This window comes from Ostrea edulis, chromosome 6 (assembly GCF_947568905.1).
Source record: "Ostrea edulis chromosome 6, xbOstEdul1.1, whole genome shotgun sequence".
Lineage (NCBI taxonomy): Eukaryota > Metazoa > Mollusca > Bivalvia > Ostreida > Ostreidae > Ostrea > Ostrea edulis.
The window spans coordinates 16,399,657-16,426,563 of NC_079169.1; the positions used below are offsets into that span (position 1 = coordinate 16,399,657).

At 35.4% G+C, this 26,907-nt stretch overlaps 1 protein-coding gene across 1 annotated transcript; it reads right to left on the reverse strand.

Annotated features, from left to right (window-relative positions):
* Positions 1-25,386, reverse strand: LOC125647015 (uncharacterized). Its single transcript, XM_056141702.1, has 14 exons — positions 25,005-25,386; positions 24,649-24,821; positions 23,445-23,589; positions 19,740-19,876; positions 18,459-18,594; positions 17,041-17,136; positions 14,722-14,861; positions 13,260-13,351; positions 10,245-10,329; positions 10,063-10,131; positions 9,868-9,963; positions 9,517-9,672; positions 1,801-1,896; positions 1-1,600 (listed from the first exon to the last, which is right to left on the reverse strand). Exons 1-14 carry the CDS (start codon positions 25,132-25,134, stop codon positions 1,532-1,534), a joined length of 1,620 nt encoding a protein of 539 aa, XP_055997677.1. The 5' UTR covers positions 25,135-25,386; the 3' UTR covers positions 1-1,531.
* Positions 25,387-26,907: the final 1,521 nt, after the last annotated feature.

Sequence of the window (26,907 nt, forward strand, 5' to 3'; positions counted from 1 at the left end):
TCCACACGGTAAATTGTATTCAGTTTACTTATAAATCCCTAAATCTGACTTTTTTTTACTTAAATAACCCTAAATCTGGCTTTTATTTTACTTATAAAACCCTAAATCTGGCTTTTATTTTACTTATAAAACCCTAACTCTGACTTTCATTTTACTTATAAAACCCTAAATCTGACTTTCATTTTACTTATAAAACCCTAAATCTGACTTTTATTTTACTTATAAAACCCTAAATCTGACTTTTATTTTACTTATAAAACCTTAAATCTGACTTTTATTTTACTTATAAAACACTAAATCTGACTTTCATTTTACTTATAAAACCCTAAATCTGACTTTCATTTTACTTATAAAACCCTAAATCTGACTTTCATTTTACTTATAAAACTCTAAATCTGACTTTCATTTTACTTATAAAACCCTAAATCTGACTTTCATTTTACTTATAAAACCCTAAATCTGACTTTTATTTTACTTATAAAACCCTAAATCTGACTTTTATTTTACTTATAAAACCCTAAATCTGACTTTCATTTTACTTATAAAACCCTAAATCTGACTTTTATTTTACTTATAAAACCCTAAATCTGACTTTCATTTTACTTATAAAACCAAGGGTCATTAAAACTCTCTCTAATGTACATGTACCACCGATATTGAAAATTAGTTTGACAGTAAATTTAGTTACACTTTAAAATGGTGTTATATTTTACTTTTGATACTGCATAAAATACAAAGCTCTAAAATGCAAATATTCATCGAAAGACAAGGATTCATTTGTCATTTTATAATTCTTTAATTTACTGGGTGGATGTAAATATAAAAATTATAATAATATATTTACACCCATCCAGTAAATTCAAAAATACAATATGACACCTTGATTATTAAATGAGTAAGTCATAATCAGATTAATGAAACAGTACATTTGTATTCATTTATCAATTTTACATTACTAAAATCCTGGTATTCTATCAGCAGACTAAGGGAAATATGTACAAAATCCATCAATATTGTGGGTGTGGCCGACATCTCTAGTTTAGCGAGTACTAGTTGGTGGTGAAATGTCAAACCTATATACCCCTGTAATAACGTGTAACAAGAAAAACAACTGTCTTCCTAAGTCATTTTCATTGATAGTATAGTGGTTTGAGAGTCTTTATATTCAGTCTACACTATGAGAGTATAGCACATAAGGTTTGAAGCCCCAATACTAGTACATATAATTTCTATTGTAAAATAAATGAATTAATATCTATACAGATATTATGCTCCTTCATAACTACCCCCTCTCATGATATCCATAACAATACAATCACTAGCACATGTACAAAATAAAAATATATCGAGTAACTGCATACCTACAATTAAAACTTAAACAAGAAATAGCTTCAGTTTTCAAAATGCTATACATGTATATGATTTATATCAACCAGCTATGTCAGAGTTCTTTAGTTCCTCTCTATGACAGTTTGAAAAATATGAATATATCTCAGATTAAATGATGCTGGTATACTATTCTTAAACTGTTTCAGTCACTTTGGAATTCCGACTTTGCTATGAAGTACCGTAGAAATGTCATTGTCGCGTTGTACCCTTGCTGCAAAAAAAAAAAAAAAAAAAACAAAAAAAAAAAAAAAAAAAAAAACCAACAACAAAAAACCAAAATTTATTAACCATGATCACATAAAATGCTTTAGGTCTTCAAGATATGTAAATCAAAATATGTGTTTTAGAAATACTAGTCATGAATTTAAAGAAGTTTTAAAAGATAAGTCAAAACCACTCTGGTTACTGTACCTGTTCCAGGAACGCTATATCTTCCTTCTCCATCGTGTAATCATGCGTGTCGACGTATACTGTATTGATCCCTACAGTTCTGTCTAAATCCTTATCCTAACAGATAAAAACAAAACAATGAGCAAAAATCAACGCATTATCCAAAAAAGACTACTTTAGGACTTTGTTACCATCATTGATTTTTTGGCTACGGATCACTTTGTTTACCTGATCAAGATATATGGCTCCCGGTGGATGTGAACGGTCGACAAGGGATGCTTACTCCTCATAGGCACTTGACTCCACCTCTAGTGTATCAAGAGGTCCGTGTTTGCCCAACTATCTATTTTGTATTGCTTATAGGAGTTATGAGATTGATAACTGCTCGTTATCTTCACCTTTATAGGAGTTATGAGATTGATCACTGCTCATTATCTTCACCTTTCATCAGTTACATTCTGCTAACACTTACCGAGATGGAGACATTCGATATGTTATTCTGTGTGCCTTTGACATGTTATAATACTGTGTGCTTTTGACATGTTATAATACTGTGTGCTTTTGACATGTTATTCTGTGTGCTTTTGACATGTTATAATACTGTGTGCTTTTGACATGTTATAATACTGTGTGCTTTTGACATGTTATTCTGTGTGCTTTTGACATGTTATAATACTGTGTGCTTTTGACATGTTATTCTGTGTGCTTTTGACATGTTATAATACTGTGTGCTTTTGACATGTTATTCTGTGTGCTTTTGACATGTTATAATACTGTGTGCTTTTGACATGTTATTCTGTGTGCTTTTGACATGTTATTCTGTGTGCTTTTGACATGTTATAATACTGTGTGCTTTTGACATTGACATTTCATACAAATGCATGAAATCAATGTTGCGTAGTAAAATAAGTACAACATCCAACAGTGGCTTCAAAAACTTAACCACCACTCGTTCTCAATAAAGATGACAATTCTTCATTCTAACTTAATAACCACCACTCCTTCTCAATAAATATGACAATTCTTCAAAAGCAAAGACATATACAAATTTAAATATACATGTATATATTTATTTTCTCTAACAGAACTTATGAAAAATATGAAATGCGTTTAAGTTTCGTGTTTTGACTGTTACACCTCGAGGTCGAGCCCCGCTCACACCGTGGCCAAGTGAAACCTAGTAAGATGTAAAATAGGCATTGACTGGGCCAGTGGATAAGTGTAATAACCCGATAGACAATAATTCTTTATTATACATTCATGTAAAATACTCGAATCTGATTGGTCGAGAAGCATTTGAAAAAACATATTGTTACCCTCTGAGAACAGAAAGCACGCGCCACAGGGTGATAATATCTAGCAACGGGTAACAGTACTTGACAACGGGTGATATTATAAAAAAAATTATCACATGCGTCAAATTTATGCGCGTACGGTTCGCCGTAGATTGTTAGACGACGTCATTTGAACGTTTGTAATTAACGGGAATACTCGCATCGATATACGAAATATCGCATGACAGTGATTGATCAAATGTCAACAGACGTAAGTTTGTCTGCTTTCCTGTTTACATAACATTCAGTATAATAAAACAAATATTGCATGTAGTTGAGGGTAACATTGAAATTTTCACCCCTCGGTTGACAATGGTTTTCTCGGGGTGAAAATTTTCAACGTTACCCTCAACTACATGCAATATTTATATGATATGCGCTAAGGCATATTTTAAAACCATTATATTTTAGAATTTGCTCAGATTAAACACACAGTTTTCTTTCATAAAATAAAGAAAAATAAATTCTATATGCGATCTAATGCAAACCACTTCATCCCGAGGGGTGTAATGTCCTGTTATTCAGTGTAATGCCCTAAAGCTTATACTCTGTATGACACTACGTCACAGGATGGCGATTTAAATGTTTTGTGAATTATTTGTATCGATCGATTTGATTGTCCATCATTGTAGCTCAGTGGTTAAAGCATTGGGCTGGTGAACCGCAGATCTCGAGTTCAAATCCGTCAGAGTCTTTTGTTCATATGTGTTGAAATAATTTTTTTGAAAAATCATGTTTTTATTTTGCATATTTTCTGCCTTTTTGGCATAATTATATACTTATTATATATCATCATATCTTTTATGATTAAATCAATTGTACTGATTTGAGAAACTATTTCAGGATTTAGTGAGCCACCTTGAAATATTTAACTTCTTGATATCTACCATTCCATTTCTTTTCAAATTTGGTATGAAGTATCCTTGGGGCAAGGGTGACATAAAATGTAAATTTCTGAACTCTGGGACCTTAGGGGTTGGGCAAAACTGACAGAAATTGACCAATTTTCAAAATTCTTCTCTACAATCACACATCAATAAGAAAACCTAAATGCTTAGTGATGTAGAGCAGGGAAGCCTCTACTAAAATTGTGGGGGATTATTGATCCTCAGGATAGAGGTTCTGACCCCAGGGCGGGACCAAACTTAGTATTTAGTGTTTATGTGTAAAATATTGAAATGTAACATCTTTTTGAGTGATATTGATACTAAATCGAAACTAAATGGATATTCAGAGAGCGAGAGAGCAGGTAGTCTTTCCCCAAAATTGTTATTTTAATGATTTCAGGGATAGGGGTTTCGGCATCAGCATGTGGCCAAAATGGTCAGTAATTAAATGTGTTAACAATTGAACATTTCTGACTTCTTGATAACTACCATTCCAATTCTTTCCAAATTTAGTATGAAGTATCTTTGGAACAAGGGTGACATAAAATGTGAATTTCTGGATTCCTGACCAATTTTCAAATTCTTCTTCTTTACAACCACACATCTGTGAAACCCAAATACTTGCTAGGGATCCGTTGTAGAATAGGTCCTCAATACCCCTTGTTTGTTGTAAGAGGTGACTAAATGGGGCGGTCCTTCGGAAGAGACCGCGAAAACCGAGATCTCTTGTCTCTTCAGGTGTGGCACGATAAAGATCCCTCCCTGCTCAAAGGCCATAAGTGCCGAGCATAGGTCTAGATTTTGTTTCCCTTCAGCGGTAATGGTGACGTCTCTAGGAGTGAAATATTCTTGGGAGGGACGTTAAACAAAATACAATCACTCCATCAATCATGATCCCTGCTGTAGATATTCCGACTCCAGGACGGGGCTAAAGTTAGTATTTATTGTTGATGTGTAAACATTTAAATAATGTTTTCTTTAGATCTATTGATACTAAATTGAAACAAATGAATATCTAGAAAGAACAGATAGTCTTCTACCATAATTGTAAATTTTATGATCGCAGGGGCAAGTATTTTGGTTCAAGTGTAGGGCATTCATAATAATTCATTGTAGCGATTTTTGTCTTTCTCATTTGAAAGACTTTTTAAAGTTTGCTAACACGTTATAAACAAGAGGCCCAAGGGCTTAGAATCGCTCTTCTGATAAATTGTACAACCCCACCATTTCTATTCTTAGCCTCTTAGTATTCTAAATCTTTAGTTAAATCCTAAGAATTCAAAAAAAGTAGGTCAATGTGACCTACTTTTTGGTTTACACATTTTGAGAACCCAAGAAATATCAACTGACAAAGTTTGATGATTTTAAGCCAATTAGTATCTGAATATTGAAATATAGCTGTCAAATTCCAATCGTAGGTCATGGTGACCTACTTTCTGGTCAGCGAACTCTGAACATGCAAGACCCATCAACTGACAAAGTTTGATGACTGTAGGTCAAATAGTATCTGAAATATATAAATATAGCCGTCCAATTCCAAAAGTAGGTCAAGGTGACCTACTTTTTGGTCAACACCCTTTGAACATGCAAGACGCATCAACTGACAAAGTTTGATGACTGTAGGTCAAATAGTATCTGAAATATATAAATATAGGTGTCCAATTCCAAAAGTAGGTCAATTTGACCTACTTTTTGGTCGAAACCCTTCGAACATGCAAGACCCATCAACTGACAAAGTTTGATGACTGTAGGTCAAATAGTATTTGAAATATATAAATATAGCCGTCAAATTCCAAAAGTAGGTCAAGGTGACCTACTTTTTGGTCGACACACTCCATTGACTCAAGATGCATCAACTGTCAAAGTTTGATGATTGTAGGTCAGTTAGTGACTGAAATATATAAATATAACTGTCAAATGCCAAAAGTAGGTCACAGTGACCTACTTTTTGGTCGATACACCCCGAAGACTCAAGATGCATCAACTGACAAAGTTTGATGATTGTAGGTCAAATAGTGTCTGAAATATAGTAATTTAGCTGTCAAATACCAAAAGTAGGTCACGGTGACCTACTTTTTGGTCGACACAAACCGAAGACTGAAGACGCATCAACTGACAAAGTTTGATGATCCTAGGTTTTACAGTGCCCAAAATATGCATCTAAAATTGAAAATGTGAAATTTGAATATCTGCAAAATTCAAAAAGTAGGTCACTGTGACCTACTTTTTTTATAAATATGTTTCAAGGCCTCAAAATGCATCAACTTACAAGATTTGATGATTCTAAACCTCTCGGTATTTGAAATAACAACTTAAAATATATCTATAAATGATAAGCCATAAAATTCAGAAAGTAGGTCACGGTGACCTATTTTTCAGTTGACGCATTTCAAGGTCCCATGATCCACCAACTGACAAGTTTTGATGATCATAGGCTTCAAAGTGTCCAAGATATGCATCAAAATTAATTTTAAAATAAATACCTGCAAAATTCAAAAAGTAGGTCACCGTGACCTACTTTTGAGACAACTTGACACAAGGTCCTAAGATGCATCAACTGTCAAAATTTGATGATCCTAGTCCTTATAATGACTAAAATATCTAAGATTTAAGGAATTTAAAAAAATCTAAATTTAGGTCAACTTTGAAGTGACCTTGAGACCATGCCCTCTGCCCCAGGGTAATGCCTTGAACAATTTTTAATCTACAACATATCCTCATCCTTATGTGTAAGTTTGGTGATAATCTGCCCTGTGGTTCTTGAGAAGAAGATTTTTTAGCAACCACTACTTTTGTTTGTATTTTCCTGATTATCTCCCCTTGTTAAAGGGTCACATCCCTTTATTTAGTATGTATGAAAGCCCTTGGGCCAATGATACCCTGTAACAAATTTGAAAAAAATTGGCCAAGGGGTTCTTGAGTTATAGCCCTTTTTCTAAAAAGTTTACGCACACCGCACAAATGGCCATAGCATTAGCTCTTTGAGCCTTTGGCTCAGAAGAGCTAAAAACTAAATACATGTTTAGGAAAAGTAGAACAAGCCGCCCACAGGCCTTATCGGTCACCCGAATGCTAGTGAAAAAGTTAAACTACTTCCATGAGGTATGAAATCTAGAAAAAATTCCTGTTCTGAATATCTAAACTAAATTCTAATGTTCAGCAACAGTATAAAAATGTGTTCTTAAAACTTCACTGCCTTCAGAAGTGCATGCAGTGATGAAAGGCTTTAAATTAATAAATAAGAAATTCATTTCAAAATTAAGGATTATCTCCCTCATGCATAGCTCTTATCCTTATACGAATTTGACTCCACTTTTTTGGCACTTTGTTTTTCCCTATAATAGCTCTAGCAAGTTCATTGTTATTTCGAATTTTAAACATTTCGGTTGAGCATCACTGAAGAGACATTATTTGTCGAAATGCGCATCTGGTGCATCAAAATGTGGTACCGTACAAGTTTTACATAATAGATGTATTAACATTAAAACATCAAAAGATATGACCAATTTGGGCTCATCGTAAAGTCATAACCCTGGGTTTTAATTGAAATTCTCCATTTTATGTACACCCTTTTCTGTTATTCCTAAGTATGCATTTAGATTTTATACTATATACTAAGTTTGGTCCCACCATGGGGCAGAACCCTTACTCTGGGGATCATCAAATTTACAATTTTGGTAAAAGACTACCTGCTCTATCCATTTAGTTTCAATTTAGTATCAATAGCACTTAAGATGTTATTTAAGTGTTTTACACATAAATACTATATAACAAGTTTGGCCCTACCCTGGGGTCAGAACCCCTACCCCGGGAATCATGAAATTTATAATTTTGGTAGAGGCCTTCCTGCTCTCCATCACCATGCATTTAGTTCTTCTTACACGTGCACGGTTTTTGAGAAGAAGACTTTTGATAATTGGTCAATTTTGGTCAATTTTTACCCCGCCCCTAAGGCCCCAGGGGTGCAGGAATCCTGAAATTGACAATTTATGTCCCCCTTGTTCCAAAGATGCTTCATACCAAATTTGAAAAGAATTGGACTGGTAGTTATCAAGAAAAAGTTAAAAATGTTCAATTGTTAACGCACGACGAACGACGACCGGTTGCAATAGGTCAACTGAGTTTACTCAGAAGATACAACAAAATTGTTAATTTCGCAACCCCAGGTTTTTGACTTAGTCATACCGTGTTACATATTGTGTCATGAGTAGAGGCACTTTCGGGGGGGGGGGGATTTTAAAAGTTTTAAGAACACGTCTTGTTTTATACTGTTACCTAATACTAGAATTTAGCCCAGATATGCAGAAACAGAATTTCATAGGCCCTGGGGCTAGTGATACTTTTAATTATGTCCCCTTGAAAGAGGGATATTACTTTGCACCTGTTGGTCGACAGACTACATGTTGTCCGCTCAATATCCTGAAAACCATTCAGTTGATCGTAATGATATTTCATATGTGGATTGGTTATGAGTAGAAGAGGGCCCCTATTGTTTTTTAGGTCAAAGGTCAATCTACTCTGGACATAGGAATTTACAGTCCGCTGAATATCTTGAGAACCCTTTGCTTGACAGACATCAAACTTGGTACACTGGTACATCCTAAAGAGTAGATGACCGCTTTTGATTTTGAAGTCACGTGATCAAAGGTCAAGGGTCAAACTGGACATAGGAACATACTGACCACTCAATGTCTAGAGAACCCTTTGCTTGACAGATATCAAACTTGGTACACTCCAAGAGAAGATGACCCCTATTGATTTTGAGGTCACAGGGTCAAACTGGACATAGGAATATACTGTCCGCTCAATATCTTGAGAACCCTTTGCTTAGCAGACATCAAACTTGGTACACTGGCACAACTTCAGGAGAAGATGAGCCCTATTGATTTTGAGGTCACTTGGTCAAAGGTTAAACTGGACATAGGAATATATTGTCCGCTCAATATCATGAGAATCCTTTGCTTGACAGACATCAAACTTGGTACACTAGTACATCTTCAAGAGAAGATGTTCCCTTGAGGTCACATGGTCAAAGGTCAAGGATTAAACTAGACATAGTAATATATTGTCTCCTATATTTTAAGAGTTATTTGCTTGATTGACACCAAACTTGGTACACTGCTACAGCATAAGAAGTAGATGACCCCTATTGATATTTACAATGTAGGTCACATGGTCAGTCGACTCTTGACATAGGAAGATATGTCTGGTCAATATTTTGAATTGGTGATACTACTATCAATTAAATGATGCATGTGCATAACCCTTTTCACTTTTGCACCATGGGAACATCTATGTTTTACAAACATCTCTTGTTACTACTTAGGTGACCGATAAGACCCGTGGGCCTCTTGTGACGAAAATGGTATATTTTTACTATGTTTTATATTAACATTACGTCAACACCTACTGCGACTCATTCATATATTACAGAGAGCTAGTTTAACCATAAAATACTCACTTCTAGTAAATAGTGTAAGGGTTGGATTTCACAGACTGACACAACAATCACTCACCAAGTCCACATGGTCTTTGCTAATCCAAAATGAACTAAACATGGCGAACATGAAAGACGAAAAAGAATTAATTTCCAATTTTCCCAATCCACTGATGCGTTCCTGAATGTGCACGCCGATACCCTGAATGAACTCCACTAGTTCGTTGTAGCTAATCTGGAAAAGCAACCTCTATGTTACATCCCAGTATTTGCGTTTATCAATGGTTTCTCTAAGAAAAAATCCTTTTATATTTCATTGTTGCCATACTTGAATATATTAATTTGATGGATTAACGATAAAGAAATCAATGTAATTTCTATGATGATATATCAAAGTTCACATGTGAACTTCCAAGTCGCCAGTGCTCACCTCTCCATTCCCATCGTCATCCAGAATCTCAAATGCTTCCTCCACAGTACATTCATCCCCAAACAATATTCTGAAACTTTCCTCTCGAACAAAGTCCTAAAAATACACATCCCATCTTTCAACTTCTTTGTTTTTACATTTGTAAATTAAATGTGGACATGTATTTTAAAATTTACCATAAGGACACGTACTCACACTGACAAAAGCGTGCTCAAACGTTTCCTTGGTAATGATGGAATTGTCTATGATCATCTTTCTTACGACCTATAATTGGAATTACCTTTGTTTCAAAAGAAGCAACTAATACAAAATATCAGTTATAGTAAATCATTCATTCATGTATATTCAGTAGGCAAAGGGGTTACATATAGATGTACCTTCAAGAATTCATCCGCTGCTAGTACAACCCGCCTGTGTTCTCGGGACGCACGCTCAATAAACCGCCTTTGGTCCCCCATCTTTCTACAAATATACAACACATATTCTCCATAAGGAGGAGTAGGCCCATATCTATGAAATTGAGACAATGTTTTTCACTTTCTACTCTTTAGTTGGATATTAGCCACGTTAAACAGACGCATCTCATGACCAATAGACGGACTTTGGTGTTTTGATGAACGTAGCGATGATGTATTGCAATACATAACTTTATTTCTAAATAATGCTAGTAATCTGTAATGTAATGCATTACTTCCTAAATTATCGTGTAATGCTAACATTACGTGGCATTACTTGAACGAAATTAGTGCGATCTACACAGTGAAGTGAAACATTGAAGATAACGAACAATAATCAATCTCATAAATTTCGTATAGAATAAAAATATAAAAATAATTAAGAATAGGACATGCACGAAACCCTGGGCACACCGAGGAGTAAGCATCCCCTGTTGACCTGTCACACCGAGGAGTAAGCACCCCCCTGTTGACCTGTCACACCGAGGAGTAAGCACCCCCCTGTTGACCTGTCACACCGAGGAGTAAGCATCCCCTGTTGACCTGTCACACCGAGGAGTAAGCATCCCCTGTTGACCTGTCACACCGAGGAGTAAGCATCCCCTGTTGACCTGTCACACCGAGGAGTAAGCTCCCCTGTTGACCTGTCACACCGAGGAGTAAGCATCCCCTGTTGACCTGTCACACCGAGGAGTAAGCATCCCCTGTTGACCTGTCACACCGAGGAGTAAGCATCCCCTGTTGACCTGTCACACCGAGGAGTAAGCATCCCCTGTTGACCTGTCACACCGAGGAGTAAGCATCCCCTGTTGACCTGTCAAACCGAGGAGTAAGCATCCCCTGTTGACCTGTCACACCGAGGAGTAAGCATCCCCTGTTGACCTGTCACACCGAGGAGTAAGCATCCCCTGTTGACCTGTCACACCGAGGAGTAAGCTCCCCTGTTGACCTGTCACACCGAGGAGTAAGCATCCCCTGTTGACCTGTCACACCGAGGAGTAAGCATCCCCTGTTGACCTGCCCACCGCGAGCCCTCTATCTAAGTGAACAGAACAATCAGCATGCAAAGAACAGACATTAATTATGAAGGACTGGTCCGATAAGGCGTCAGTTCAAATATTCAGCCAAGTCGAATCTCAGTCGATATTACATTCGACTTAATAACGGGCTGTATCTGCAAATATGATTACTATATAATGGCCATATGAAAGGTGAAGATAACGAACAGTGATCAATCTCATAACTCCTATAAGTAATACAAAATAGAGAGTTAGGCAAACACGGACCCCTGGATATACCAGGTGTGATCAGGTGCCTAGGAGGAGTAAGTATCCCCTGTCGACCGGTCACACCCGCCGTGAGGCCTATAATTTGATCAAATAAACAGTTATCCGTAGTCAAAATTAGTGTGCAAAGAACGGCCTAACAATCGGTATGAAACAAGTCAGATAGCCTTTGACCCTACTGGCAAACCAGATCGTTATAACGACCATAGAATTTGCGAATTGCTGACTTTAAACGAGGCTGTTGAAACATCTGCACCATTAACTTGTTTGTAAGTGGCATGTTTCGATTTAAAAACTGATCATACGTAGAACAAGCTCTTGCTTATCGAATCAGTTGAGAGATATAAACACCATAAACAGGTGATAGTGGAATATTGCTACATAAATATGGGAAGTTGACGATGAAGAAGCTGAAAGCATCCCATTTATCATAAAGCTGAGTTGTTAGTTTGCTGTTATTCTATTTTCAATAAAATATCTAAATATGAAGCAGAAGTGGGTGGCTCTGTGATATCTTTTATTTCGAGCTCACTGAGATACTGTATATCGAATCGACATATGAATGAAAATTAACATTGTTAAAAGATAAAACGTCGTCGTATATGTAAATGTCGTATTGAAGGCCACAGCAAGATATTTTTTCTTCTCATGTAGAAGTTTCTGAATAAATTCTGCTTCATATGAATATAAAAACAGGTTAGCTAACAAAGGAGCACAATCCGTGCCCATGGGAATTCCAACAGACTGTTGGAAGACTTGATCACCAAAGACTTGAAAATATTGTCAAGGAGGAACTCCAGCATATTTTTAATTTCAACTTCAGTACTTGTGCGTGGATCAGAAAGTTGTTAACAAAGTAAATTTTTGGATGACTAATCACTAGATATGAATATTTTCTTTATTGAAGATAATTTCCGAAATGCTGATCTGAAACTCAAAATTAAAACTAGTTCTTGATATATTCAATAATTACCAAGCCCTATCTGAATATGTTGTTTTACGTTCCTTCAATGACTTGGTTGCATAAATCGTATTTCTTTTCTTTTTAAATCTCAAAAAAAGTAATGGGAATCCATCACTTAGGCAAATTAATGGTAATGTTATGCATTACTTCAAGACAATGAGTAATAGAGATGGTGATTTAATTGCCCCAATTTACAGTAAAGGTAATAGTATGTATTTCGTGTTCTTCACCCGAAGCCTGACAATAGAATAGAGAAATCAAAGTACCGAATGTACTCCTGGAAGTGGACCATTTCAAACAATTAAAGAAAAAGTTAATTATATATCAAAGTGATTCTGTTATATTGATTAATTAGTTCATGGTATTGAATTAAATTTATTAATTAGTTCAATGAATTTAAGTAGTATTTTTTAATATCAATGTCTCAATAATGTCCGAACAAGCCTCGTATAACATACTATACCTTGCTAGTCTGGTGTCTGGAAGTTCACAATCATGGACTCTCATAACATACTATACCTTGCTAGTCTGATGTCTGGAAGTTCACAATCATGGACTCTCATAACATACTATACCTTGCTAGTCTGGTGTCTGGAAGTTCACAATCATGGACTCTCATAACATACTATACCTTGCTAGTCTGGTGTCTGGAAGTTCACAATCATGGACTCTCATACCATACTATACCTTGCTAGTCTGGTGTCTGGAAGTTCACAATCATGGACTCTCAGTCTTTTCTCCAGCTCAAACTTCATGTGGTCACTGCCGCTCTCTGCATACTTTGAAAATCATGGCAATAGTTTATTAATTTTGTTCTCCATTTTAATACACATGTAAAATTTAAAGTAGTCTCCCTTATCAGTTCTTCCCCAGCCTCTCATGTAATCTACTGGTATATTGTATCCTTTTAAACGGAAATCCTGAATCTATATGCGAAGTGTTCTATCCCAAATGTTATAGACGCATTCCTTCTCTTCATTTTATTTGTTCTATAACCTGCATGCTATCTAGGAAACTACATACTTGCTAAATGCTAATTGTTGAATGATGATTGCCAAAAATGCTGATTACAAGGTACATATTGTAGTAAATAAAAATCTAATCATGATAAGTTGCCATCTTTAAGCATTGTAGACTCAATGCTCCAAAGGGTAGGGTGGGGTCACAACAAGGGTTACATTGGTACTTTTACATAAGAATATATGTTTTACGGCGTGACCGTGTATGAGGGCGAAGCAAAAAAGTTTTGGCATTAGTATCTATATCCAAAACAGATAATACCTGAGTGGCAGGGTCATGCTTAGTGATGCATGTATTAGTATACATTAAGCAATGTTACTCAATTTAGATTCCAGGTTATTCAAATTCTGGCCTGAAGGTGTAAGATGGGATCAAAGGTATCAACAATCGATGGGAATAGTTGATTGATTGATTGAATATTGTTTAACGTCCCTCGCGAGAATTTTTCATTCATATGGAGACGTCACCATTGCCGGTGAAGGGCTGCGAAATTTAGGCCAATGCTTGGTGCTTACGGTCTTTGAGCAGGTAGGGATCTTTATCGTGCCGCACCTGCTGTGACAGGCGTCGGTTTTTGCGGTCTCATCCGAAGGACCACCCCCTATTTAGTGGACTCTTACGACAAAAAGGGGACACTGAGGACCTATTCTAACCAAGAAATATTTTTAAAAAATCTTATTCTCAAGAGCAGTAGGTCCAGGGTTAGGAATATTATAGCAAGCATGCTCACGTAGTTCAGATCCAAGTTCCATCAAAATCAAAATCCTTGGGGTAAGTTTGTGTTTCAATTACGGATTCAAAGTATTGCATGAGAATGTATGGGGAAAATTTTGAAAATGCGCTTTCTTTCTATTTTTAAATATGGACCAGGGGGTTAGGGTGGAGCGAAAATCTGCGATAAAACTTTGCGCAATACATGCATATAAGGGAATATAGGGCATCGTTATGTTGCGTTGATTCAAATTGGGTCAAGTCATGGGACAAAATATTCGTGGGAATAAAAAGGGTAAAAATCTTTTAACATCTGATGAAATAGTAGCAGGAGCAGGTTAACTCAGGTGAACGTCGTGGTATTCATATTACAATGAAACCCAGTGTTTGTCAGACCAATGTTTTCAGAGTTACGTACTAGATAGAAGCCAAGTGTTTTGTTGAACGTGGCCGGATCCGTCTTAAATCGGTTTTCATCCCTCATCAGAATAGGGACATCATCCAAGGGATGTAACTTCTCAATAAAACTATCACCTTTCTTCATTGATAACCACCATCCTATAAATATAAAACCTAATCGTAATCACTCTATTGATACTGCGGACTGCGCTTATTAAATGCAATGCAGTTTATAAAGAGCGAAATATATGGAGCGCCAAATTAACATAAACTCAAATAATTGAAGATATCTTCAATTATTTGAAGATATCATCAATTCATTTGATGCGCGCAACAATTGAATTAAAGATCTCTTCAAATAATTAATTATATCTTCAGTTCTGAATTATTGGGCGCTTTAATTGAATTGATGATAGCATTAATTATTCAGCTGAATTGATGCGCGCTTTAATTGAATTAATGATCTCTTTAAATGAATTAATGATATCAACAATTGAATTGATGCGCGCTACAATTCAATTGAAGAGAGCAATAATTGATATAATGCGCCCTTTAAATCAGTTGATGAGAGCAATAACTGACTTGATGCGCGCTTTATTTCATTTGATGAGAGCAATAATTGATTTAATGATATCTTTAATTCATTTGAAGAGAGCAATAATTCTTTTAGAGAAATCAACTATATCATTAAAGATATCTTCAATTCAACATATCCACAATTGAATTAATGCTATCTTTAATTGAACTGTTGCTCTCTTTAAAAGAATTGATGCGCGCATTAATCCCTTATACAAAAGCATTGTAAATAATTAAAGATATCTTCAATTGAATTAAAGAGATCATCAAATTATTTATACCGAGCTCTAAATTAATTATTGCGAGCAATATTTCTACGAAATTGATGCTCTCATCGAAGAGAGCAATAACTGAATTAATGCGCGCATCAAATCTATTATTGCTCTCATTAAATGAATTAATGCGCGCTTCAATTGAATTGAAGAGGGCAATAATTGAATTAATGCGCGCATTAAATCAATTATTGCTCTCATTAATTCAATTTAAGCGCGCATTAATTCATTTGAGGAGAGCAATAATTGATTTAATGCGCACATAATTCAATAAAGAGAGCAATAATTGAATTGATGATATCTTCAAATAATTGAAGATATTTTCAATTATTTGAGTTTATGTTAATTTGGCGCTCCATAGAAATATGCACCATGGTATGTAATAATATAAGACAAATTATTAAATTCATTTTACCTATCGCTGGATGAATATACTTTTGATTAAATGTTTAAGATGAATATTAAACAAGGACCTCGAATGTTAATGAAGTCACGGTGCTTTACGTCGCAAGTTTTGCTATTAAAAATGAAATATATCTTTCAGTCAATGATATTGTGTGTTGCAAACAAGATCAATTTACTCGGAGATAAATGTCTATTTAGACATTCAAACCAGCATGTTGTGATTGTGGACAACTTCAGAAAGACTGTAGAAAATAACTCCCTATGAATACTTTATACAAGAGTTACAAAATCTTATCAGCCAGTAATGTGGGTTCGGATTTAATTTTGAATCGAATTTTTTAAAAAGATTTAGTAACTTATAACAAAAACAAATGGATAACACATTTAAGAATTTTAAGTTTGATTTACACTAGAATCAGACCTTCCATATCTTTCTAAACATTGAGCGATTGTCTAGGTAACTTTGATCCAGACACATATAGACATTCATTAATGTAGTTAATCTATAATGATTCTCGGCCATGGATCTGTAACAATTTCTTTGAGCCAAAGTCCAACTTTGGAATCTAAAGGTGATCTTTTCGGGCACTTTCACTCCAAATTCGCTGTGCTGACCACTGGCGATGAGCAGCAGCAATATGTTCAGCCCATCTGTCATTAACGTCACATTTTTTCTTCCGGCCAGATCCTGGACACCGTATTTTGGAGTTCTCTTCACGTAATCCCTTCAGATTATCGGACACGGCAGATCTCGGTATGTTTGTTATTTCACAAAACTTCTGTACTGATGTGACTCTGCTTTTGTATTCATGAGACGCCTTGTCAATTTTTGACTTCTCTGTTATACGGAAATCTGTCGTCTGATTAATGCGTCATCACTTAGTGACAAGGGGAATAACTCTAAAGTCTGTCCAAGCATTCGAATAATTACAAACAATATTTATTTTTAAAAACGCAGAAAAATCTTTAATTTTTTTTGGCACAATGCCATAATACTTGTAAAGTCTATTCGTAGGACGATCGTTTTGAAGTCGACATTTATCAATTAATACACGGACACATATGGTTACCGTAGAAGATCTTACCATCAAAGCAGCAAATAGGATAATAACAAGACACACCCCCGTCTGTGTAAGTGTTAGTTTCATTATCATGAGTGTACTGGATTGCCTGCATAACACCTGTAAAGAGAGAAGATGTCACAAGGTCATGTAGATCTAGCTCTTTTTATGTTACTCAGAGCCACCATTAAAATAAATGCAACCCATGGGTATGGAACGCCATAGCTGTCTTGTGTTACGTTCTTTGATAACATGTTGTGTTTCCATACTTATATGCTGTGGTTTCATAATTACATATTATGGTGTGTTTTCATATATTATGTGCTCTGGTTTCATAAATCTGTGCTGCGGTTTCATAATTATGTGATGTGGTTTCATAATTATGTGCTGTGGTTTCATAATTATGCGCTGTTGTTATGTATAATCATATGCTGTGGTTTTGTAATTTCATGATGTGAATTCTTTATCATATGCTGTGCTTTTAATATTGTGTGCTGTTGATATTCAATTATGTAATGTGATTTCATTATTATATGGTGTTGACATTTAATTACACGGTGTTGATCTATTATTATTGCAGTTCAGATATTATATGGTGTTGACATTTAATTACACGGTGTTGATCTATTATTATTGCAGTTCAGATATTATATGGTGTTGACATTTAATTACACGGTGTTGATCTATTATTATTGCGGTTCAGATATTATATGGTGTTGACATTTAATTACACGGTGTTGATCTATTATTATAATGCAGTTCAGATATTATATGGTGTTGACATTTAATTACACGGTGTTGATCTATTATTATTGCAGTTCAGATATTAGGTGTAGATTTTGAATTATGTGCTGTGGTGTTCTTATATTTGCTGTTTTGTTATCATATTGTGGTTTCTTATTTATATGGAGTGGTTTAACATTGATGTGTCATCATTACATGGTTTGCCATTATTGGATCTCTCTTTACGAGGTTCGTCATTATATTATTAGGTTTACGACAACCGGAAATGATTCTTTAGAAATAATGGCAGCATAATCCAGATTTGGCCAATCTTCTGAAAACTTTATTAATGTACATTTCTTTGACTCATCATGACTTTTGTATTCAGGCACGGAGTTCCGTTTTTCAAAAAGGGGAGGGAGCAGCCACAGGAGATAACAAAGAAAAGATTCTTAACAAGCGGAAAATACAAAAACAAAAAATCATATATATCATTTTAGTCGATTTCAAAATTCTTATTCATGTGTGTGTTTGGGAGGGGGGGGGGGGGTTGAGGTTCGTGACAGTACAATTCATTACACCTCTAAACATTTTCCAACCTCGAATACCAACGTCCTAAAGTCGGGGGCTGATTATGCATTCAGTAAATTAAATGAACGATGTAAAGGATATCTTAATCCGACTTCTGAATGGCCAGTTTTAAAACAGTTGTCACTTACCTGGAAAAGAGCACGACATCCGAATGGCCAGCCTAACTGGCATATCCGGCGTAGTTTTAGGGTGACAGTATTCTTCCTTCAAGTAATTCAAGTTTGTCACAACAATGCACACTTCCTTCCCCGTTTGTTCATAAAACTTCAACATAAAAAGGGTAGAATTAAATATACATGAAAGGTGAAGATAACGAACAGTGATAAATCTCATAACTCCTATAAGCAATACAAAATAAAGAGTTGGGCAAACACGGACTCCTGGATGTACCAGAGGTGGGATCAGGTGTCTAGGAGGAGTAAGCATACCCTGTCAACCTGTAACTCCTGCCGTGAGCTATCCTGATCAGGTAAACAGGTCTATATAAATCTCATCTGTTTAAACGTAACATATTATCTTAGACATGTCTACGTAAATTTCACCTGTTTAAACGTAACACATTATCTTAGACATGTCTACATAAATCTCACCTGTGTAAACGTAACATATTATCTTAGACATGTCTACATAAATCTCACCTGTGTAAACGTAACATATTATCTTTAGACATGTCTACATAAATCTCACCTGTGTAAACGTAACATATTATCTTAGACATGTCTATATAAATCTCACCTGTGTAAACGTAACATATTATCTTAGACATGTCTACGTAAATCTCACCTGTGTAAACGTAACATATTATCTTTAGACATGTCTACATAAATCTCACCTGTGTAAACGTAACATATTATCTTAGACATGTCTATATAAATCTCACCTGTGTAAACGTAACATATTATCTTAGACATGTCTACGTAAATCTCACCTGTGTAAACGTAACATATTATCTTTAGACATGTCTACATAAATCTCACCTGTGTAAACGTAACATATTATCTTAGACATGTCTACGTAAATCTCACCTGTTTAAACGTAACATATTATCTTAGACATGTCTACGTAAATCTCACCTGTTTAAACGTAACATATTATCTTAGACATGTCTACGTAAATCTCACCTGTTTAAACGTAACATATTATCTTAGACATGTCTACGTAAATCTCACCTGTTTAAACGTATCATATTATCTTAGACATGTCTACATAAATCTCACCTGTGTAAACGTAACATATTATCTTAGACATGTCTACGTAAATCTCACCTGTTTAAACGTAACATATTATCTTAGACATGTCTACATAAATCTCACCTGTTTAAACGTAACATATTATCTTAGACATGTCTACATAAATCTCACCTGTTTAAACGTAACATATTATCTTAGACATGTCTACATAAATCTCACCTGTTTAAACGTAATATCTTTATTGCCCAGTTGCTTCTCAAATAGCTTCCCGATTATTTCGTATACTTTCACGTTAGGGTGCCATCCAAAATGATACAATAAGTTGGGTATCAAGCTCAAATACCCCCAGCCTGCGTCTGTAGATTTAGACAATATACGTCTTCATTGTAGCAAAATAAACGTATTTTCAATTTCATTCATTCGATATCATTATACCTATATTCAGCGAAAATTTGCAAAACTGAATGCAAAAACAGAACAAAACAAAAACAAGAAGTGTTAGTGAAACATCGATGTACCCGTGTGGAAGCAAAGTAATTATGATGCCCAAAAGACGGGTCAAGGAATACATTTGTGAAATATAAAAGCCCTATCGTCGTCCATTCAAAAGTTATGACCAAGGTTAACGTTTTTTGCGGACAAATGGACAGATAAAAAACTACCAGGTATATTTCTTCGAATCTCGAGGGCATAAAAAACAAGAAGCCCACAGCCTTAATCGTTCAACAGTGTACAAGTTTAAAATATTACTAGACCCGATGGCTTTGAAATATATATTTTCCGGTTCTGCATATCTAAGCTAAATTCTAATATTCAGCAGCTGTATAGAACAAGATGTGCTTTTAAGGTACATGTAGATCCACCCTTGTATGACAGCATACTAGGATTTTGCAAAATCGTCAATTGATTAAATTTTGTGTATACTAGAAATCTATATTATGGGGAAATTTTATTCACTGGGTATAAAAAGGTGAACTATTTGGGGCGTATTACTTTTCCGCAAATTTTCAAAAATTCCACAAAAAATTGTTGTTCAGTTCCCGCAAATATACAACTATTAATGTACCCAAGCATTACGTTTCCGCAATTTACCTGTGGCGACAAGTTCATCTCATGTGATTAGTTCCCGAGGGTCTCTACAGCCCAGTAGCTAAGTAATTCGTTACTAGCTTAAAAATACGGATGTATATTTAATTGCTGTTATAAAATTTAGAAATTCATTTCAAAATTAAGGATTATCTCCCTCATGCATAGCTCTTATCCTTGGACGAATTTGGTTCCACTTTTTTGGCACGCTGTTTTTGGCTATATTTAGCTCTAAAACTTCATAGTTATTTCGGATTTCAAACATTTCGGTTGGGCATCACTGAAGAGACATTATTTGTCGAAATGCGCATCTGGTGCATCAAAATTGGTACCGTATAAGTTTTACATGTAGCTTCAGAATCGAAGACTAAGTTTCCGCCACAAAGAATCACCTGGTCAATTTTTAAAAGTTATCTTTTATAAATGATTTTGTTTATGTCAGTGAAAAGTAAAGACAACGAACAGTGATCAATCTCATAACTCTTATAAACGGGATGATTTCAGCTTCTCCATCGTCAACTTCCCATATTTATGTAACAATATTTCATTATCACCTGTATATGGTGTTTATATCTCTCAACTGATTCGATACGCAAGAACTTGTTCTGCGTATAGTCAGTTTTTAAGGCAATCTACTGACCAACAAGTTGATGGTACAGGGGTTTCAACAGTCTCATTTAACGCCAGCATTTCGCAAATTCTATGGTCGTTATAACGATCTAGTTTGCCAATACAACCTATCATTGGGGCAAATGCTGACTGACTTGTTAGACCGTTCTTCCCACACTGATTTTGACTACGGATAACTCCGTTTACATGATCAAGATATAAGGCTCATGACGGGTGTGCCCGTAAACAGGGGATGCTTACTCCTCCTAGGCAACTGATCCCACCTCTGGTGTGTCCGTGTTTGCCAACTATCTATTTTGTATTGGTGATATGATTTATGAGATTGATCACTGTTCGTTATCACCTTTCATTGTTTGGTCAACAGGGACATGCATGGAAGGGTTTTCATTAGAATAATGAGTTATAATTACTTGATTATAAGCAGAGAATAATCCCATTTATAGAAGTTGCTACATAACACGTTTACTGCCATTCTAAATCACGTGATGTAAAATGTCCGCGTCAGCATTAGGAAACATTGAATTCCGGACGATCTTCAAAGCGCAGTTGAGAGCATATTGGTGCATTCAAATTATTATAAAATTTTAGTATCGATATGATTTTTATAATTTTATCGATACATGTTTTAAACAAGAAGCCCATGGGTCACATCGCTCACCCGAGTCACCTTGGCTCATATCTAAAGATTTGTCCTATATATTCGCATGTAAAACTTGGATCCCCTATTGTGGCACCAACCTCCCCCCGGCGAACATAATTTTTACAAACTTGAATCTGCACTATGTCAGGAAGCTTTCATGTAACCATAAACTTTTCTGGCCCAGTGATTTTTCAGAAGATGTTTAATGATTTTCCCGATACATGTATATTCGTATGTAAAATTTTGATCCCCTACTTTGGCCCCATCTTACCCCTGGGGACCATGATTTTCACAATCTTAAATCTGCACTGTGTCAGAAAGCTTTCGTGTAAATGTAAACTTCTTTGGCCCAATGGTTCTTAAGGAGAACTATTTCAAATATTTTTTTCTATTTATTAGTTATGTAAAACTTTGATCCCCTATTGTGGCCCCATCCTAGCCTCAGGGATCATGAGTTCTGGACTATGTCAGGAAGCGTTCATGTTAATCTCAGCTTTTCTGGCTCAGTGATTCTTGAGAAGATTTCTAAAGATTTTCCCTTTATATTTGTATGTAAAACTTTTATCCCCTATTGTCGCCTTAACTTACCCCCGGGGGCCATGGGTTTAACAAACTTGAATCTTCACTATGTCAGGAAGCTTTCATGTAAATCTCAGCGTTTTTGGCTCAGTGGTTCTTGAGAATATTTTAAAAGATTTTCCCATCATGTATATATTTGTATGTAAAACTTTGATCCCGTATTGTGACCCATCCTACCCCCGGGGGACATGATTTTTACAAACTTGAATTTGCACTATGTCAGAAAGTTTTCATGTAAATCTCGGCTTTTCTTGAGAAGAAGATTTTAAAAGATTTTTCCTATATATTTGTATGTAAAACTTTGATCCCCCTTGTGGCCCCATCCAACCCCAAGGGGCTTTGATTTTAACAAACTTGAATCTGCACTATGTCAGGAAGCTTTCATGTAAATCTTAGCTTTTCTGGTTTAGTAGTGTTTGAGAAGATTTTTAAATGACCCCACCCTATTTTTTCATTTTTGTAATTATCTCCCCTTTGAAGGGGGCATGGTCCTTCTTTTGAACAAACTAGAAAGCCCTTTACCAAGGGATGCTTTTGGCCAAGTTTGGTTATAATTGGCCCAGTGGTTCTGGAGAAGAAGTCGAAAATGTAAAAAAAAGTTTACAGACAGACGACGAACAACAGGCGATCAGAAAAGCTCACGTGAATAAAATGTGGAAAATGAGCTGTAGTGTCTCTTTAAATGTTTTACAATAAAAATAGTATATAAGCATGAAAGTGAAACTTTTCACAATTGAAAATGTCACATAGTTAATTACCAATGCATGTAATTAGCATTTGATATTCAAATTTTAAACATCCATCCATGACATTCAAACGTTATACATATTATATTTATTAAAACTGTGATGTATTTTACTACTTACATGTACTCATTGCAAGGTTGACAGGAAGAAAATACATTGTTTCTGAATCGAGATCGAGATGTTCGACTTACCGAAGACATTCATTAAATTGTTTCTGAATCGAGATCGAGATGTTCGACTTACCGAAGACATTCATTAAAGCATGATCGAGCACTTCTCGGTAGTCCTCTATTGTAATCCCCGCAGCCATGAGGGCCGCAATTATAGAACCAGCACTAGCTCCTGCGAAACGTTTGATGTTCTTCATAATGCCCATGTCTTCTAAACACTAAAAATAATAAATAAAAAAATGTATACATAGATCCTTTAAAATATTGTCCTGACGTCATGTAGAGAACCTCATATTTTACATAAAAATATGTTTACATGACTGTATGTTGCTTAACGTTCCATTTGGAAAAGTTTTCTTAGTTTAGCTCTAGTTTTTAATCGCTATTCGCGCATGCGCCAGCAATTATTAGGAGGGTTGTCAAAAGTCATATTTATGTAGCAATATTCCATTCTCACCTGCATATGGAGTTTATATCTCTCAACCGATTCGAGACACAAGAGCTTGTTCTGCGTATGGTCAGTTTTTAAATCGAGGCAAGCCACTGCCAAACAAGTTGATGGTACAGGAGTTTCAATAGTCTTGTTTAAAGTCAGCATTTCGCAAATTCTATGGTCGTTATAACAATCTAGTTTGCCAATACAACCTATCATTGGGGCAAATACTGTCTGACGTGTTTCATACAGATTGTTAGACCGTTCTTGGCACACTGACATTGACTACGGATACCTCCGTTTACCTGATCAATATATAGGGTTCACGGCGGGTGTGGCCGGTCAACAGGGGATGCTTACTCCTCCTAGGTACCTGATCCAACCCTGGTGTGTCCAGGGGTCCGTCTTTGCCTAACTATCTATTTCGTATTGTTTATAGGAGTTATGAGATTGATCACTGTTCGCCTTTCATCAAAACGAGTTTGTAATTTATTCCAGCAAAATGTGGTCATTTCATTGATTTAACAGTCCCATTATGTTATAAATAATCTTTACAATATGAATCGAACAACAATATGAATTACTATAAAATACTTTTATTTTTCCATTTCATGAAAAATGGTGACGTCTCCATATGAGTGAAATATTCTCGAATTTTAAACAATATACAATCGATCAATCATAAGAAAATTCCATCTTAAATACTAGTATAGCATGCATTTATAATTGTTTAGAAGCCACATTTAACTCATAAATTGTACTCAACGCAATGACCATCTTTACCTTGTAATGATTTCTGTAAACTCAAATTTGTAAATTCTAGGAAGAAGGTTTTATCAATTACCTTCACAGCTCCAACATAAGAAATCATTTTGGCTCCACCTCCATTGAAGACGAGATTTTCAAATGGATAATCCTTTGTATGGTCCTTGGGATCTATCGTGAGGACTCGGGTTTCAATCTCATTTAATATGGACGGCATTTTTGTCAGTATATTGGGATGATGAATATTGCGTTCTACAAGGCAATATATAAACGAAATCAAAATGTTTTATGAAATAGATTTTGATAATATATCACCTTTTAAAGACATTTTTTCATTTGCTATTACCTTGAAATAATTCAAAATCATGAGAATATAAGGTAAGAAAGTAAAAAGATCGTCTTCTTGTGCTTCCATGAAAACATGTCTCTATTTACCGTGCTTCCTCTTGTCTTCATTGTTTAACATTTCGTCGATGCATTTCCTCCTGTCCTGTAGGAACTTTTCCCGCTTTGTCATTGTCTGGGTTGGCTTAGCTGACCACAGTCCAGAGTACACCCCGCCCATGCTGACCGCGTTATGTTACTCTAGTACAAGACCAGACCTAGTACAAACACCGGAAAACCTTGTATCCGCCCGCCGATTTCCGTCTCCTTACTTCTTTACGACAACTGCATGTTACTAACTTCTCGTATTTCACAAAATATTATTCCTATTACATTGAACGAAAACAATTTAAAAAAAAAATAAAATCAGATTTTACACGATAGTGTGCCTCACACTGGACGGTTGGTTTGGACATCTGCGTTTCGAGGTTGAGATTATTCCAATGTTATTTAGTGCAATTGTTTTGATTGGACAAAAATAAAGCTGAACGAGAATTTACACATTGATAAATCCAAAATCGGTATGTATACATACGCGCCTGATAACAAATAACATAGTGCGTGAAACTATTCAAATTTTTGAAATTGATAATACAGAGAACGAATTTGAATTATAAGAATCAAACATTCTTTTTGATAAATTTATCGATGTATAAACTCCGGACATTTTACTAACAAACTTAACATAAAAGGGCACGCTTGTTCATGGAATTTATAAAGAATGCTTTTATAAGTATATGTATTTCATTACATACTGAATTTGACTACGGATTACTCCATTTACTTGATCAAGGTATACGACTCATGACGGGTGTGACCGGTTAACGGGAAATGCTTATTCTCCTAGGCGTCTGATCCCACCTCTATGTATAGGGGTCCATGGTTTGCCCATCTCTTGATTTAGGGTGTTTTTAAAACGCGGAACAGAAAACTGAACGAAATTTAAGAATTAGAATGATTAATGTCGCCAAGAAAGTATACTTTATTTTGATTAAAATTAAATTTTTAGGAATTTGTTTACAAGCCGTAAAACAATTTTATCTTGAAATTTTGCACCATGTATTGATTAAAAACGTTTGTAAAAGAATTTACAAAGCGTTTTACAAGAATCTTGAAATTTCTGCATTGACAGGTATTAGGGAGCAGTGACATCTAAGAGTAGAAACACATGATACACCCCCCCCCCACCTCGTGGCAAAACGTCTTTAACGCACAAGTATTTTACGTAATATATGGTGTTTGTGTACTTAAAACAGGGAGTGTGCTATGTATAAAACAACGATAATTCATGATGTTTGATTTATTATTTCTTTTAACTAACAGAGACTTAGTTACTGCACCATTCCAGACGAGGACTTCTGGCAGTTTATTTGTGAGCTAAATACTTGTATCTTATTATTTAGGACGATAATGATATAACACTTGAGTTCCATTCAATGTTAGTCTTTTAGCTATTTCATACATCGTTACTAGCTCGAAAATACGGATGTATATTTAATTGCTGTTATAAAATTTAGAAATTCATTTCAAAATTATTAGGATTATCTCCCTCATGCATAGCTCTTATCCTTGGACGAATTTGGCTCCACTTTTTTGACACGCTGTTTTTGGCTATATTTAGCTCTAAAACTTCATAGTTATTTCGGATTTCAAACATTTCGGTTGAGCATCACTGAAGAGACATTATTTGTTGAAATGCGCATCTGGTGCATCAAAATTGGTACCGTATAAGTTTTACATTATGAAACAAATCTGTTCATTCCTCTTATTAGGGTCAAAAACTTCACCACAGTTTTCATCGGTTGTTTTAATCTTTCCTCCAGCTGTATGTCTTCAGTTTCAACACTATTCCGCAGGGGATTGGTACATGGACGAACTTTCACTTTCCATAAAATGATCCCAAATGAGGCAAGCCTTTTATACACACCGGACTCGTTCACTTTAAAATTTTATG